Source organism: Rhinolophus sinicus, linkage group LG11, assembly GCF_036562045.2.
Source record: "Rhinolophus sinicus isolate RSC01 linkage group LG11, ASM3656204v1, whole genome shotgun sequence".
Taxonomy (NCBI): Eukaryota; Metazoa; Chordata; class Mammalia; order Chiroptera; family Rhinolophidae; genus Rhinolophus; species Rhinolophus sinicus.
In genome coordinates, this window is record NC_133760.1 from 11,183,656 (window position 1) to 11,200,579 (window position 16,924).

Genomic DNA, 16,924 nt, shown 5'->3' on the forward strand with positions numbered 1-16,924 from the left:
TTTGTGTCTTCCTCATGATCCGATTGACTCATTCCTAATAGTTCCACTCGCTCCCATTGGTCTAGAGGACGTTACAGTCCCCTAATTGGGCTGTTTAGATTATTCCTTCTTCTCATTTTCTTGTGTGTGATAGCTGAGATTAGGGGCCCATCTCCGGTACCCAGTTTAGAGCAAAGGACTTTTGATCGGTGAAACCCTGCCTAGCAACCAATGACGTTACCGCAGTCAGTTGGTTGATTGGCTACATTCAGGAAACTGGGGACCCATTTCCTTTATAGATCCCCACCACAAAGACCACAGAGACCCGCAGTTTGCACTTGGCTGATGTATTTGCGTAAAGCCGGGGAGAAAAAAAACAGCAGGGATAGCAGTAGGCTGCGGTCACTGGCAGTAGAAATCCCATTTCTGGAAAAGAGAAAAGGGAAACAGTGGGGACAAAACCAGCGGTCACACCACAAAGGATCTAGTGGTTTTAGCAACGGCTATAGCCGCAGGGGCCAAGTTTGGCCACACAAGTGCTATACAAAATAGCCTAGAGCCCTCTAATCATTGTACCTCTCAGCTGGACTGGGGCACAAAAACCGTTCCCCACTTCACAGATGAAACAAATTGAGGCAGGGAACTTATCTCAATGTACTCGAAAACAGCTAAGCTGCTGGGGAGTGAAGGGTAGGAACATCTTTGCCCATCATCACAACCCAAGGGTCTTCCCTCCAGAGCCCTGTAAGCCCCCAAGACACTCACATCGGTCTTCACATCAATTTTGCCAGGTTTCAGAGTCTGGTCCTCACGCACGATACTACTGGGGAAATAGCCCAGGCGAGCAGCCAGGTCTCCATAGTAATCTCCCTGAACCTGAGGGGTTAAAAGTCGGATATGGGAAGATAGCAAGTTTGTGCCTGCTGAAGACCTTTGCACTAGCTCTTCCTGATCTCCAGGAGGCTGGCTCCATCCTTGTCATTCGAATCTCAGCTTAAAGTTACCTGGTGCCCTCCCTGATGTAGTCACCCAGTCACTCTTAATTCTCAAAGCAGCACCTATTTGCTGATACTATATGGCTTATCTCCTTCCATTAGAATAAAAGGGATTATTTGCTGTTGTGTCTTGTGTCTTGAACAGAAATTGGTACCACAGAAGTGCTAAACAAAGTAATAGATCACAATAGCTGCCCCCCCCAAATCTATTTCAGTTCATCCCCTCAAATTTTCCCTTTAAATGAAAATTGGGATGCACTCCCACCCCATACCCTTTCTTCTTCTGTTCACCCAAAACTCACACTGCCTCCCCAGAAGAGCCGCCCTCGGCCCTTCAGCTTGGAAAAGACATACACGACTTGGCCCCTGTGTATTGTCAGGAAACGGCAGTCAGGGGCCACGTAGTCTTGTAGGGCCACAGCCATGGAGATGGGGTCTGGGGAAGGAATAGAAGGGAATGACAGTACTCTCCACACAGGCAGGCAACCAAGCCCCAATCTTCCCACCTCCCCAACTCTTACGGCTGCATTCCTCATCAGCACACAGCTTCCGGTCAGCCAGCTTGGGCATGGGACGGCCCCCGACACTAGGTCCTGGGAAGGTGGACAGCAAGATGATGACACCAAGCAACACCGGGGACCAAGCCATTATGGACTATGAGGAGAGTGACCAAGCGGGGAATGGGATCTCCAATTTCCTCTGCCCTCCTCTCCAGCAGTACAAGGAAACCTGTGTTCTCCGTTTTGTCTCCGCCCTAAAACAGTCCCAAATTTCATCCACACCACGCAGAGGCTGCTACCCAGCCAGAACCATTTCAAGGATAGGGTGAGGGGCTGCCCGCCCCAGGAAATGCTCAGCTAGACCCAAAGCAGCCCAGGCCACTTCAAGTGACAGCTACCCCCTCAACAGAGGCCCAGATAGGCAGGTTGAGAAATTCAATTCCATCTTCTCTTGAGTCTGCTTGGGTACCTGGGCCCCTCCGCTACCCCCTCCAGGGACAGAACCAGAGGAGCCAGCAAGTAAACCCACCTTGGAATTTCCTGTGCTGAGGGGCAGAACAGACAGCCCTTTGATTGCCAGGAATAGCCCCAGCTCTCAAGTACTAAGTATTACATGGGGCCTTAAGCTAGGCAACGCTGTCACAACTATCCTTACCAGTCACTTTTTGAGTGACTTGGGCTAAGCTATTTCTCCTCTTCGTGCCTCACCTTCCTTGTCTGTAAAATAGGGATAATAAAAGCTATCATTTATAGAGCATTCACCATTTTTATTATTTACGTATTCTTATCAACTCAAACGGATACTCTGCATCACCTCAAGCGGGGCTATCATAACCCCATTTTACATAGAAATGGAAAGCACAGAGCTTTAAGGAACTTGTCTAAGGTTCCAGAGCCAAGAACTGGAGGGGCTAGATTTCGCTGTGGGGCCCACTCTGAGCTTGGAGTTCAGTTGCCCAAGGTCAGAATGAGAACATGGAGGATCTGAATTCAAGTGTCGCCTCTAAAACTGTGCTTCAGAGACACACTTACTGAAATCATTCTCCTGAGCCTCCACCTTTCCCCAGGCATGCTCACCTCTGGGATGGCAAGTCCCAGCTTTATTTAGGGGGGAAGAGGATGAACACACACAGCCTTGGGGTGGGAAAGAATTCATCAGGGGCAAAGACTGAGCCCAACACCCAGCACCACGTACCATTGGAGCATCCAACAGCCCTACTCAAACGTCGCCTCCACGAAGGGGCTTTCCTGGGTCACCGTTATTGTTTCCCAGCCCTGCCCCCTCATCACTCCATAACGTATTTTGCTTGTATCAGAAGACAGTATTTGAAATTAGCTTGTCTGTTTTTTTCACCACTGTATATCCTATGCCAAGAACAGTATTTAGCACATAATAGGTGTATTCAGCAAGTATCTGCTGAATTGACTGAGTTGCTTGCTAGGTGCCTGGCAATGGAGGTGTTGGGGAAGTAGTGAGTACAAACAATACCACAGTATTAACATAGAGATTCCTCTTTACATTGGAAGAAAATGACTCTCCAATTAGGTGGGGAACAGCTAGGGAGTCCCCCAGGCAAAGACCAGGATCTGTTGACCACAGAACCTGTGGTTGCCAGAGTGGTGGGCAAGACGTTTCCACTTGCCATCTGCAATAATGTAGTCTTTCAGTGACACCAGCAATTGCTTTCTCCTTCCCTTCAGCTCCTACAGGGAGAAAATCTGCATTTGGTGCTATGAGTCTCATCTCGTCACTGATGTTCTTTAATGAAAAGAGCAGAGCAGGAGCAGGCTTGGACTTAGAGCCTTGGCAGGAAAAAATATCCAGAGAATGTAATACTACGTCTTATTACGTTTATTTTTGTGGTTAATTTTCTACTTCTCACAAAGGATCTCATTTTCCCATGTATAAGGTCTGACAATTAAGTCGCGAACTCATCCTAGAAAAAGTGCTACATATCTCATTGCTAAATATCACTACAGTCACCTTTCAAGTCCCTTGGGAAGCTATGCACCAATGCCAGTGCCTAGTCCACCCTTCAAAGCAATTTTGGAACTCTTTCTGGAATGGCCATCAGAGCTGTCGTCGTATTATCCTTGATGTCCTGAATGTCATCAAAATGTCTTCCTTTCAATATTTCCTTTATCTTCAGGTAAAGAAAGAAGTAATCGGGGGCCAGATCAGATGAGTAGGGCGGGTGTTCCGTTACAGTTATTTGTTTACTGGCTAAAATACTCCCTCACAGACACCATGTGAGCTGGTGCATTGTGGTGATGCAAGAGCCATGAATTGTTGGCCAAAAGTTCAGGTCGTCTAACTTTTTCACGCAGCCTTTTCAGCACTTCTAAATAGTAAACTTGGTTAACTGTTTGTCTAGTTGGTACAAATTCATAATAAACAATCCCTCTGATATCAAAAAAGGTTAGCAACATCATTGCAAACAAGTTTGCGAATTTAATTGTCAGACCTTGTATATGGTATGAGGAAGGGTCTTAAGCAATACATTTTTTTTGAGTCAATTAAAAATTTTCCAGATCAGGTGTGTAACAGACAGCTAGGGAAGGTCCCCTATTTGATCTCCCCTTAGCCACACCTTCAACTGGGAACATGACTGTCCAGCCAGAAACTACATTTCCCATACTCCCCCCTACAGCTGGGGCACTGGAGAATTTGGTTCAGCCACCTGCGAGGCTTCTGGCTGGCCAGCAAGGGCGGTCAGCTGTTAGAAGTGGCCACACTCCTGTATCAGCGTCTGGTCAGTAGCTTCCCATGTAGGACAAAGTCAGTTTGGGCCTCGTTAGCAGCAGTGACAAGTTACTGTATTCTAGATTGCAGCTCAACAGGGGTTACAAACTTGAATTCAAGTGTCTCAAACCCAGACTGCCACTCCCACTATCCTTCCAAGGATTTCATGAGTACCCAATAGCCTTCTTTTTCTTCCTAAAGTACCTAGAGTGGTTGCTGTAGGGCTGTTGCTACAACAGAAGACATTTTTGTGAAGATTAGAAAAAGGAGAAGAAAAATCTCTTCCTTAACACTCTTTCACATTAGAAAATTAGTAGAATAAACTTCCAAGTCTACAAAGTTAATTGTGTGCCATTAAAGGTGGCATCCTTGCACAGTACAAAACATGCCCAACTGCCCATGGCAGCCTGGATTTCAATTGCCTGCACTGAATGCTGACTGAGACAAAAACAGAAATCTGCAAAAGTAGTACAGGTGACTTCAGCTTGGACAATATTACTACATAGTCTTTGTAGTAACAGTCTTTGTTTTGCCAAAGTTGCAAATTCCACATACTGACAGGTCCAAAAATTCAGGCTATTCTGATGTGCAGAGAAGGGAACCACGAAGGACATGAAAAATAAAAACGACAAATGGTTGTGAAAAAGCAAACACCAAAAAAACACTTTAATTCCAGCCTAACAGCGCCAGGTGCAATGTCTGGGACAGACTCTGGGTACAATGCTGTGTGACCACTCACTCACACACACAGCTCCAAGAAAGCCCCCGAGGGGGACTTACCTTCAGGGGGCTGGGCCAAAGGGAAGAGGGGAGACTCCCAAACAGGGGGCAGGGACAGGAGGGGGAAAGGCGCTACTTCTTGGCAAAGGAGATCTTCATGGCGTTGTTCTGCGTGATCTTGAAGCCCTGCAGGGCGTCGCGGGCCGCCCCTGCCTGCACCTCATTGTCAAACTCCACAAAGGCAATGTCATGCCGCCCAGGGACCAGCCGGACCTCCTTGAAGCCAGGGAACCTGAGAGAAGGGGGCAGACCTCAGGGACCAGAGACGGCATTTCCCTCTAACATTCTGGCGTCTGGTGGGCAGAGGCCAGGATGTTGCTAAACATCCTACGAGGAGGATGGCGCCAACAACAAAGTTACCGAGACCAAAAGGTACATAGTGCTGAGTTGAAAAACCCTAATATAAACCAGCGCATACAATGTAAACATATTATTGAATGAGGAATTTTACCATGAACACCCATGCAACCATTACCTAGAGCAAAAAACAGACCACGGCCCTCCCACCACCTCTTTCCCCAATCATAACCCACCCACTTCCACTCCAGAAGTAACCACTACCCTGACTTTTAGGATCTGCTGTTTTTTCATTTCCCTCTTCTCATTCCCTACTTCCTTCCTTGTGTTGACTGGGCACCCTTTTTTCCATCAGCATTCTTACAAAATATGTAAGGTTTTGTAGACATGGTATACACGTGGTACTGTTTTTCTGTTTTATCCAGTTTTTCAAAATTTCCTCTCAGCACTACTACCCACCCCCACGGTGAGCACCGCGTTTGACCTCTCCGCTTCACCCAGGCCGCCTCCAACTTCCCACCATGACCACTGGGAAGAACGTCCCAGCTACACTGCCTTGGGACGCGTGTTAAGATTTTCTTTAGGACAATCAGAAGCAGAGCCACCAGGTGAGCGCACAGCCCCTAATGTCACTAAACAGTGAACAGTTACCCTGCATGATGGCTGCCATAGTCTACGTCCCATTAGCAGGGCACAAGGGCTCAAACCTCCCCACCTCCCATGCTCGCTGTTTCCACATGCTGATTTTTGCCAGTCTGGCCAGTGTTCAATGATGCCTCCCTCTTGTTTTACACACACCTTGCATTTCTCCAATTTACAGACCAGAAAGATGAGGCCCAGAGCCTCCCCAAACCTCACAAAGGCGGAAAACGCCTATGTGCCCTGGGCACTGACATCCCGCCTTGTCACCGCCACACCCCCATGGGCCATGGGCCTGGCTTCAGTCTCTGCCCTTTACGCAGTCGGTGGCTGTCCCACCTGCAAAGCCTAAGAACGGGCTTAAGAAGGCGCAGGCCTACGCCAACAGAATTCTGAGGCCCATCTCCGGCCATCACCCTCCGGCTCCACCCAGCCACAGTCCCCACTTACTGGTTGAAAAGCATGGACAGCATGAGCTCGTTTGTCTCCTCCGGCAGGTTGGTGAGGAACAAGATGTGATTTGGTGGGTTTTCCGAAAGCTGCAGGGAAGAGACAAGAGCCCATGAGTGTAGTGGGTGATCTGCTGCCCTACTGCTCTCCACCCCCAACCCTGCTTGAATCCTTTCTAGCCTTTCACCTGACAGCCTGTGTTGCTGCCTATGTACCCGCTTTGCCCCCTCTAGACTGTGAGTCACAAGAAGGCGCTGCTGTATCCAGAAGCTAGTCCTCAGCAGGTCACTGAAAGGATCGAGGTGCTGGCTGCCGCTCCAGCCTCACCCTGACCTTCCAAAGCTTCTCCCACAAACATGCCAGCCCCTCGCTGTCCTAGGGCCTCATCCTCATCCTTCCTCATCCTCCAATCTCCTCAAGACCACCTGCCCAGATCACCCAGCCTAAAACAGCACCCCCACCAGTCCCCTTGGATTCTGGCGTGCTATTTATATAAGACCCCACGACTAGACACTTACAGGTTGGGCAGGTGGCATCTGGCCAGGCATAAGCTGCTGTGGTGGCATGGCCCCTGGTGGGATCTGGCCAGGTGCGAGTCCTGGAGGCGGGATCATGCCAGGGGGCGGCATGTAGGGAGGCTGGCCTGGCATGTGGTGCATGATGCGGGGCGCCTGAGTCATCGGTGGCATGCCCTGCAGAGAGGGAAGGCTGGACTGAGCTGGGCGGCCAGCAGGGGGGAGGAGGCACAGAGGAGAAAAAGTTGTTAGAGGAAACCCAGAGTGCTAGAGACGGAGAAAAACCCAGACTTGGAAAAAGGTGAAAAAGGTACCGAGAGAGACAAAGGAACCCAAGTGAGATAGATGGAGCAAAACAGACCCAGGAACAGGGGAGGTATCAAATCAGAAAGTTAAAAAAATTTTTTCTTAATATATAAAAATTAGTTACTGTGACCTAACTTTATTTATAGACATTTGAGTAGGAAAAAAGATTGGAAAAAATTTCAAAACATTGACCATTGTTAACTAAAACGGATGGAAATAAACGTTATAATGAGCATGCTGTACTTTTGCTTATAAAAATAAACTTTAAGGAAAAACAAAGGAGTGAAACAGACCCAGAGACCTACAGAGAAAAAAGAAGCAGTGGAAGGCAGAATGAACAGGACAGGAGCAAAATGAAATGGGAGGGGAGGCAGTGAGAAGAAAGACAGTTCGATGGCACACACACGTGCCCTGAGGGGACAGGGCTGCTGGAGCTGGAATCACACCTGACGAATCAAAGGTACACAGAAATCTGGGTGCAGAGAGGGTTTAGGGTAAGAGTGGGGAAGCTGGACAGTAATCCAGACACCATCGCTGACGCCAGACCAAGTGTGAGTTAGGATCAGTGGACGTAGGACAAAACAGTGTGACCCACCAGAAAAGCCCACGTGCAGATTCAGAGACCTAAGGAATGGGTTCAATTCATCCATCTTTTCTTTCATACTTCATGCTTTCTGTATCCTGTTTAGAAAACAGGATGTTCCCACTTTTCATGCCCTCACCAAGGTCATGAAGACATTTTCCTGTTTTCTTCTAGAAACTGTATTGTTTTAGCTGTCACATTCAGGTCTATGAGTCATCTCAAATTAACTTATATATTATCAAGGTAGAGCTAATTTTTTCCCTTATGAATATCCAATTGGTCCAGCATCATTTACCAGGAAAAAACATCCTTTCGCTAGTGAACTGCAGCAGTAGCTTTATCATTCCTAACTGTTTCTGGACTCTATTCTGCCCCTCTGGTCCATCTTCCTATCCTATGCCAAATACCACACCATCTTGACCACTATAGCAGGCCCCCAGCTTTAGTCTCACCTGTCTTGCTTAGCCTTTCCACATTTATAAACATGCTGACAGTGTCCCCCAAAATTCCTGTTGGAATTTTGATTGGAACTGTGTTGACTCTCAATCTGGAAAGAACTGACATCTGAAAAGGAGAGAGACATTCTACCCATTTGGTGAGACCATCACCGATTTCTCTCAGCAGTGTTCTGTAATTTCAGTGAGGGGGTAGGAAGGTGGGTATTGCACACCTATTGCTGAATTGACTTCTCAGAGCTATTTTTCAGTTTGAAGTCTGCTTGTGTATGGCCAGCATATAGAAATAGACCTGACTTTTTCCATATTGACCTTCTGTCTGGGAACCTTGCTAAATTAAATTCACTTATTAATCCTAACTGTTGGTGAGTAGCTTCCTCTGAATTTTCTACACAGACAGCAAAATCCAGGCCAAGGAAAGAAACCAACAGACTGAGACACAAAGAAAGATCCTAAGGGAAGAGTCTGGCAGGTAGGGACAGGCATTTCTGAGTGGAGACACCATCGTCCAGAGACAGGCATACAATCTCTATAAGGAAATGGGAGGGGGAGTCTGAACCCCCAAGCAGAGACCCTTCTCCACCCTGCCCTCCCAGCCAGGCCGTGTGGCAGAGGAAGCCTGGTGATGAGATGCCCTGGCTTACTGGGACAGGCCCCGGGACAGCCCCAACCACTGGGGCAGCGGCCCCGCCCTGCACGGCCTTCTTGGCAGCCGGGGTCTCCTGGCTCTTGGGCTTCCTCTTCTCTCGCTTGCGGTCCCGCTCCACGAAGGTGCCCTTCATCTTAGCAATGATATCCGAGTCAGTCTTGGCATACTGGATACGCTGTCAATAAGAGCAGAAGGGTTAAGAATGGACTTTGGAGCCAAATCACCTAGGTACAAAAGCAGACCTTACCAGGAGCTCGGTAAGTAACGTTATAGAAATCACTAGGGCTGGCCCGGTGGCTCAAACGGTTAGAGCTCCCTGCTCCTAACTCCGAAGGCTGCTGGTTCGATTCCCACATGGGCCAGTGGGCTCTCAACCACAAGGTTGCCAGTTCAATTCCTCGAGTCCTGCAAGGGATGGTGGGAAGCACCCCCTGCAACTAATATTGAACACGGCACCTTGAGCTGAGCTGCCTCCCAGATGGCTCAGTTGGTTGGAGCGCGTCCTCTCAACCACAAGGTTGCCAGTTTGATTCTTCGAGTCCCGCAAGGGATGGTGGGCTGCGCCCCCTGCAACTAGCAACGACAACTGACTGGACCTGGAGTTGAGCTGTGCCCTCCACAACTAAAACTGAAAGGACAATAACTTGACTTGGAAAAAAAAAAGTCCTGGAAGTGCACACTACACTGTTCCCCAATAAAGTCCTGTTCCCCTTCCCCAATAAAATCTTTTTAAAAAAAAGATGTATAACTTTACTAAAAAAAAAAGAAATCACTATGCCTCATATGGTTACAGGAAGCGGAGTACAGCATTAGGAATAGAGACAGTGGAAATGTAATGGCTCTGTGCGATATCAGAGGGATAGTGGATGGGGGGAGAGGGGGTTCACACAGTGTGACGGATATAAATGATAAACGTCTAAGTACTGCCTTGTCTTGTGCATCTGAAACTAATAAAATTATATTTAAAAAAAAAAAGAAATCACTAGGCCTCAACGTCCTCATCTGTAAAATGGAATGTGGTACTTCCCACTTCAAAAAATAACTGTGAGACTATGTGAGTTAATGTGCTCCGAACAGTACCTGACACATACCGTGTTTCCCCCAAAATAAGACCTAGCCAGACCATCGGCTCTAATGCGTCTTTTGGAGCAAAAATTAATGAGACCCGGTATTATATTATATGAGACCGGGTATTGTATTATATTAGACCCGGTATTATATTATGTATCATATTATATTATATTAGACCAGATATTATATTATACCCAGTATTATATTATATTACGTTATATTATGTTATATTATATATTACATCTTATATAAGATCTGGTTTTATTTTACTATACTACCGGGTCTTATACTAATTTTTGCTCCAAAAGACGCATTAGAGCTGATGGTCCGGCTAGGTCTTATTTTCGAGGAAACATGGTAGTTCGTGCTCAATTAATGGGTTGTTGAGATTTTGAAGGGAGGATGGGAACAATCCCGAACATCAGGCCAAAGGTGAAAGCCCCAGGTAACAAGGCCAGGTGAGGAGTATTCTGCAAGTGGTTTCCAGTAACCTGCATTTGGAATGGCACTTAGCCCCCCCCAAGCTAAATCTCGTTCACTCAGCTGTTCACGAAACCTCTACTTGCTCTGACGGGATAGCAAAGAACAACCACACAAAAGCCTTGCACTCAAGGAGCTTCTTCAGTGGGGAAGAGAAGATAACGATTAAAAAATGTATTAAGAATTAAAATTTTCAGATAGGGTGGCCAGAAATGGCCTCAGTGAAGTGACACTGGTGTAGCTACAGAGGGAGGGACAGAAGCAGCCTTCCGGGACATTTAGGGAAAGTGTGTTCTAGCAAAGGGAACAGCCATCAAAGAGCTAAGGTGTGCGTGGTGTGTTCAAGGAACAACAGGAGGCCCATGTGAGTGAGGAGGGAAGAGACAAGGTCAGAGGCAACAGGGGATCGTGGGGAGGACTTTGTCTTTCCCTGGGAAAGTCAGGAGCTATGGAATGTTGTGAACAAGGGAGTGTCTCACAAGGAGCACTGTGTCCGTGATACGGGGAATAGCCTGTGGGGAGCAGGGATCAAAGCATGGAGACTGGCAGGAAGGCCACGGCCATAGTACTGACAAGACCGGGACCAGGTCGGTGGCAAGGGAGGAGTGAGAAGTAGGCAGCAGGTGGGTGTTTTGAAGGCAGAGCTGACAGGACTCCCTGACAGAACTCATACATGCCTGAGTGCTTGATATGGTCAGTGATTCTGGAAGAAAAGTGGGAGAGGAGGGGTCATGCAGGGTGACAGGCGGGTCTCAGCTCCTGCTCCCCACATAAGAACCCAGGATATGGCGAGGCCAAAAAGGAACACCCACGGAACTATAGATAGGGGAGTCATACCACTATATTCTCGCTGGCGGCTGGGTTGGAGACACAGGAAGCAGGAGCCACACGATCCGCAACCCGCCGTCCACTTGTCTCTGCCAACCAACCCCACTTGCTAGCTGCAATCTGCTCTTGCTAGCTCAGCCACCATCTTCTTGCTAGCACCCCATTTTCTGCTAGCGTAGCCACAGCAGTTATATTTGTGGCCAATGGCTCACTGGTTACAGCTGACGGCCAACTAGCCACAGCTGATGGCCATCCAATCACAGATGATGGCCATTTATTACCTGAGGTGGCCCCTTTCCACGTGAGGCCGAGAGCCTGGAAACTGCACTCCTGGCTCGGTCTCCACAGGAGGGTCAACACAAAAAGATTGATGGTTTTTATACCTCAAAATCTAATTCCTGGCTGCTCCAGAAAGGTAACTGGATGTGACAACTCTGGGCTTGCAGACCCAGAGGTGACAACAGACAAGAGTCAAAGCAACAGAGATGAGAAGGTTTCAGGCCCCTCTGCTGCCCTAGGGACCACTGTCCTCCACTCGACCTACCTCCTCTACGGAGATCACCTGCCTGGGACCTGCAGGCACTAACACTTGCTGTCACCTCCCCAAGGAAACTGGTTCGGGGAACACGTTTCAACCAGGTCAAATTTGAAAAACAACTAAGGGACAAGGGAAAAGGCCCAAAGAACCAGAGATGTCTGCCAGTGATATGACAGGAACTGCAGCTCAGGGCAGGGACTTGAAGTCACTCACTCTTTACCTCCTAGACTATACAGCCCCCTGGGCCATGCACTTGGCCTTGTGAATATCTGCAACCCACCCTACTTCCTCCCATCCCAACCCCTTGCACCTGGGAGCCTGACCCAGCCTCTCCTTCAAAACTGGACCCAATCCTCCCCCTCCAATCCACTCCATCCAAAAGCCACAGGCATCTCCCTAAACCCTCCCACAGCTCCCCAGAGCCTTGGAGTCAATTCCACTTTGAGGACAAACTTAAGCCTCTTAGCCTGACTCTGGATATGCTCTCCAGGCCACGCCCTCCTCACGTCCCATCCTTCACTCCAGCCAAATGAACTTGTCTCACTTCCTCAATTACATACATACTTGGTTATCTCTAGGCCTTAGTCCACATGGTCCTTCTGCCCAACACTCTTTCTCCCTCTCCTCCCCAGCTAACTCTTCTCCTTCAAGTCTCACCTCATCCAGAAAATCTTCCTTGAAACCTGAGCCTGGATGAGGTGCCTCCCCTAAGCGTGCCCAGCTCTGTGCACTTCCCCCATCCCGGCCCTAAGCCATCTGGGTCGTCACCATCTGGTGACAGGCTTGTCTCTCTCAGCACTGTGGGTCTGGGAGGGCCGGGCTGGAGGCTCCCTTGGTCACTGTGTGTCCCCACACTCCAGTACAGTGAACAATGAATGCTGAGCAATAGCACGAGCAACTCCTGTCCTCACGGAATTGGACTACAGGTAAGAGGAGGTCCAGTCCCATCCCGTCTCCAACAGCAGTTCGCACACTCCTTCCACACCCCCGGTGCTCACCATGGGTTTGTCGTAGAAGGGGAAACCCTGCATGGAGCGCAAGGCATTGGTGGCGCTGCTGACTTCCTTGAAGATGACAAAGGCCTGGCCCCTCATCTTCAGGCTCCGTGACACCAGGATATCCAGGATCTGGCCAAACTGGGAGAAGATGGCGTACAGGGACTTCTTCAGCTCTGCAGTGGGAGAAGGAAAGACCCATGGGTGACCAGAGGCCTGGGTACCATGTCCTGAGTCTTTCACTCCCTTTTTCAGAGGGAAGTGCAGCCCAGAAGTGCTGCCAACTGACAGGTACCCAGGATGCCGTGGGTCAGAAATCCCTCAAGAACCAGAAATAACAGTAGCAGCCAAGAACCACTCAAGTGGTTGTGAGCATGCCTCTGTAAGAGGTCAAGAGTAACAATTCCTACCCCACAAGGTGACTGTACGCGGAACATGAGTCACATACAAAGGGCACATTGCAAATGCTCCAGAAAGGTGAGCGTTTCTTTCCTTGGCACTAGCACTTTGACACCAGGCTATGTGATGTGGCCCTGGCAGACTTCTCCAACCTAATCTCTCCCCACACTCCACCTCACGCCCTCACCTCCAGCCACAATGGCCTCCCCTCTCTCAGGCCCGTCACACCAATTCTGCCTTAGGACCTTCACACTGGCTACTCCCTCTGCCAGGAACACCTTTCTTCTGTGTACATGGCTGCCTTTTAGTCACCCAGGTCTCAGCAGAAATGTTGCCACTTAAGTGGCCTGCCCTGACCACCTGGTCTAAAGAAATGCCCCCTCATGTCCCTCTCCCCTCTCCTCATACCCTACTTGCTTTTCCTTCACGGCATTTCCCACCTCCTGACGTGTTTGTTTAGTTGCTATCCAGCTCTCCTCCTGAAGATAAGTATTTGTTTACCACAGCAACCCCATGCTCAGTACAGACTCTAGCACAGAAACTTCTCCAAAAACTTTTGCATGAATAGATACCATTACGCAAGCGTTTTAAGGAAAAGTCACCAAATTCTCACAACCACCCCATGACGGAACAACTACAACTGTCCCTTTTTTCTACTATGGAAACAGGCTCTCAGAGGATTTGTCACTGGCCTAGGAGTATCCCAAGGATTCTGGGAAGATCCTGTAGAGCTGGGACACAAGCCCAGTTGAAACCAGTATCACCACACCTCTCTAGCAAACCGCTTCGCTTGACAGTTGGAACAGGGTACCAATCTTATGCAAAGAAGGTATCTGAGATGAAAATGCCTGATGAAAAAGATAGTAGGAAAGGGAAGAAAATGCGTGGGGGAGTGGGGAGAGTAGAGGGAAAGCAGACGTGTTTTAAAGCAATTAGCCAAAATTCTCCTGATGGTATTTCTGGGTTTTGTTTCCATCCTTCATCCCCATGAACCCAGTTTGGGTCTCAGTCAGCCCCCTGGATTCTGGCCCATTCCCTCCAAAGCTGGGAAGCTCTTTCACAATTAACTGAGTTCCTTGCCTGGCTTCCCACACCCTCAGGATGAAGTCCAATGCCTCACCCTGCCCACAAGGTCCCATGAGCCATCAGTGCACTGCTCACCGGAAACTTCTTGAGTCACAGGCATACACACAACTATTTGTAGTTCTCAGAATGCCCCAGGCTCTTTTGTCCCTAGACACCTGTACATGCTGGTTCAGGTTAGAAACATTCTTCTCCCTCATCCTTATAAAATAAATACTATTTTTGATCCACAGATAGGAATCTGTGTATGCAGAGGGCCGACTTAGGTTATACATGGATTTTCGACTGCATGGTCGGCACCCCTAATCTGTGTTCTTCAAGGGTCAACTGTACTGCTTCCTCTACCTGGAAAGCTTTTCTAAAATATCTTTTTTATGAAACTCAATGAATGCCTCTTTCTCAGTGCTCAATCCCAGCCCTGTGCTTCCCCAATCATGGCCCTGGCTACTCTGGGTTATCACTGTCTGGTAGCAGGTCTCTCATCCCCACAGGATTTGTGGCTCCATAAGAGCAGGACCAGGACTGTCCCACTCATCAGTACATCCCCAGCACCACAGGATATTGCCTGAGCACCATGCTCTAAAAGCATATGGGTAACTTACACGGCTTATTTTGTTTTCAACAGCAACTTTACTGGTAACCTCAAACCTAATCCTATCAATCTCCTTTGGTTCTCCCCACAATTTTCCTGAAGTAATAATCAGAGCTAACATTTAACCAGCCCTTACTAACTGCTAGGTACCATAAAAAGCACTGCATGAAGGCTTAGCTAATTTAATCCCTGTAACATCCATGCAAAGAAGGCATTATGGTTTTCAAATATAGAAAATGAGGTTCAATAAAAGTGATAACTTGTTGAAGAAAATAAAAAAGTATGTCTGATGCTAAGAATTAAGTGAAGCAGAATTCCACACTGGTGACCTCAACCACTTTTATATTTGCTGTGTGACCTTGGGCAAGTTACAGTTCCCTAATCTGAGAAATGGATTAGCTCCTACCTGAAGGGTTGTTGTGAAAATTAAATGTAATCAAGATTTATATATCAGCGCCTCATATAGTGTTAGTCATCATTATTCATTTCATTTTCACTGCTGGCCGATCACTGAAAACACAACAGCGACCAAGCCAACTGCAGGTCTTGCCCTCATGGAGCTCACAGGCCAGTGGAGAGGGCCCCATGACAGCCCAGGCAATCAGGGCTTGAGGGGGTGGTCAGGGGTTGAGGTGGGACATCCAGGGCCCGTAGGATGTTAGAGGCAGGCACCTGAGGGGGAAGCAGATAGAGAAGGCTTCCTGGAGGAGGGCTCTTGTGAGCTAAAACCCTGAAGGATGAGCAACAGTGACTAGGTTAATGGGTAGAACATAAAATGAACTGGGAGGGTATTAAAGCCAGAGGAAGCAGCACGTGCAAAGGCCGATGTGTCAACATTTTGCCCTGGAGAACGCTGTGGAAAAGAAGTAGCGAGCTTATAAGGGACAGCATGGAGTCTGGACTACACAAGAACTCACCATCCTTCTTGATCTTCTCATTGAGGTTGTTGATATAAATAGTGTGGTTGGGGCGGGTCTCGGGAACTGCCATGGAGTAAGGTGTTGAGGTAGGGCTGAAAAAGAAGGAAAAACAGAACTTCAACCCTGAGTTTCTCCAAATCTCTTGTCCCAAAGCGGACTTAACGGACTGCTTAGATCTTAACGGATCTTCCTTCCAGGAAGAGGTCAGGTAAGGCCGGGAGAAGGCAAGAGGAGAGCACTCGCTTTGTTAGAAAACAAAGCGAAAGCAGTATATCGCTTGTCCCCCGCGCGTGGTGAGGGAAACCTCGAAGTTTACTACGAGTCCCAGGATGCTCTACGCGACTCAATAGACGGAGCGTCCTGACCGGCGATTCCCATTGGCCCATGAGCTCAAAGCCGGCCCAGGATAAAGAACCCAGATGTAAAAGCCAGTTAAGGAGGGGCGGCTTTGTGGCGCTCTGGCCTCGCGCGGCGGGAAAATAGTTTCCCCACACAAGGCTCAGGAACACCCTGGCGCCAAACGCTCCGCTCACCCGATGCCGATGGCTACCTGTGCCCGAGATCACTCACCAACAGAGCCGCAGCTCCAGCAAGTGGTGCCTGCTACGTTTCTGAGCGCCGACCACGAAGCTATCCCTTCTGGCTCCGCCTGTCTTTCTGCGACCCAACCACTGCACGTAAACTCGTTACGTTGACCAATCAGATTAAGTCTCGCCCCGATCTTACCAATCAATGCTCGGCCCAGAAATTCGCCAATCAAAACGGCACTTGAGTTCCCGCCTCGTCAAGAAAACCCCGCCCACCCCCTGCTAGGCCTCCCGCCTTCTACGGCGTTCCGGGCTACCGACCAATCTGTAAAGGCTGCGCCTCTAGCCAATCGGGACATGGCTCGCGCTGCAGTCTCTTCCGGAGGCAGTCCTTTGGAAGTCCCACCTCTCTCCCGTTGCCCCGCGTTCTCTGTCACGTGATCGCTAAAGGGACGAGCCCCTGTGCGAGCCCTACCACGTGATGTGGGAAAAGGCGTGTGCTGCGGCCGCCATTTTGCGGGAAGTGGAGACGCGTTACACTGATTCTTTTTCCTATACCAGCGGTGTCGCGGCTCCCTGTCGCCTCCCACTTCTGAGCCT

The 16,924-nt window shown here is 48.9% G+C and overlaps 2 protein-coding genes across 4 annotated transcripts; both read right to left on the reverse strand.

Annotated features, from left to right (window-relative positions):
- Nucleotides 1–310: 310 nt before the first annotated feature.
- Nucleotides 311–3,171, reverse strand: MIA (MIA SH3 domain containing). Its single transcript, XM_019751346.2, has 4 exons — nucleotides 1,496–3,171; nucleotides 1,277–1,410; nucleotides 745–855; nucleotides 311–405 (listed from the first exon to the last, which is right to left on the reverse strand). Exons 1-4 carry the CDS (start codon nucleotides 1,620–1,622, stop codon nucleotides 382–384), a joined length of 396 nt encoding a protein of 131 aa, XP_019606905.1. The 5' UTR covers nucleotides 1,623–3,171; the 3' UTR covers nucleotides 311–381.
- On the reverse strand, nucleotides 1,282–16,455 carry SNRPA (small nuclear ribonucleoprotein polypeptide A). 3 transcript variants are annotated; one of them, XR_002139135.2, is made up of 8 exons: nucleotides 16,368–16,455; nucleotides 15,795–15,889; nucleotides 12,807–12,979; nucleotides 8,887–9,066; nucleotides 6,902–7,075; nucleotides 6,384–6,472; nucleotides 4,998–5,229; nucleotides 1,282–1,410 (listed from the first exon to the last, which is right to left on the reverse strand). XR_002139135.2 is itself a non-coding variant. In XM_019751343.2 (7 exons), exons 2-7 carry the CDS (start codon nucleotides 15,865–15,867, stop codon nucleotides 5,070–5,072), a joined length of 849 nt encoding a protein of 282 aa, XP_019606902.1. In that variant the 5' UTR covers nucleotides 15,868–15,889; nucleotides 16,368–16,446; the 3' UTR covers nucleotides 4,854–5,069. The 3 variants fall into 3 exon arrangements, 1 of the variants encoding a protein (XP_019606902.1); XR_012490076.1 differs by lacking the exon at nucleotides 1,282–1,410 and adding an exon at nucleotides 3,309–4,798; XM_019751343.2 differs by lacking the exon at nucleotides 1,282–1,410 and having other exon boundaries at nucleotides 4,854–5,229; nucleotides 16,368–16,446.
- Between the last annotated feature and the right edge of the window lie 469 nt (nucleotides 16,456–16,924).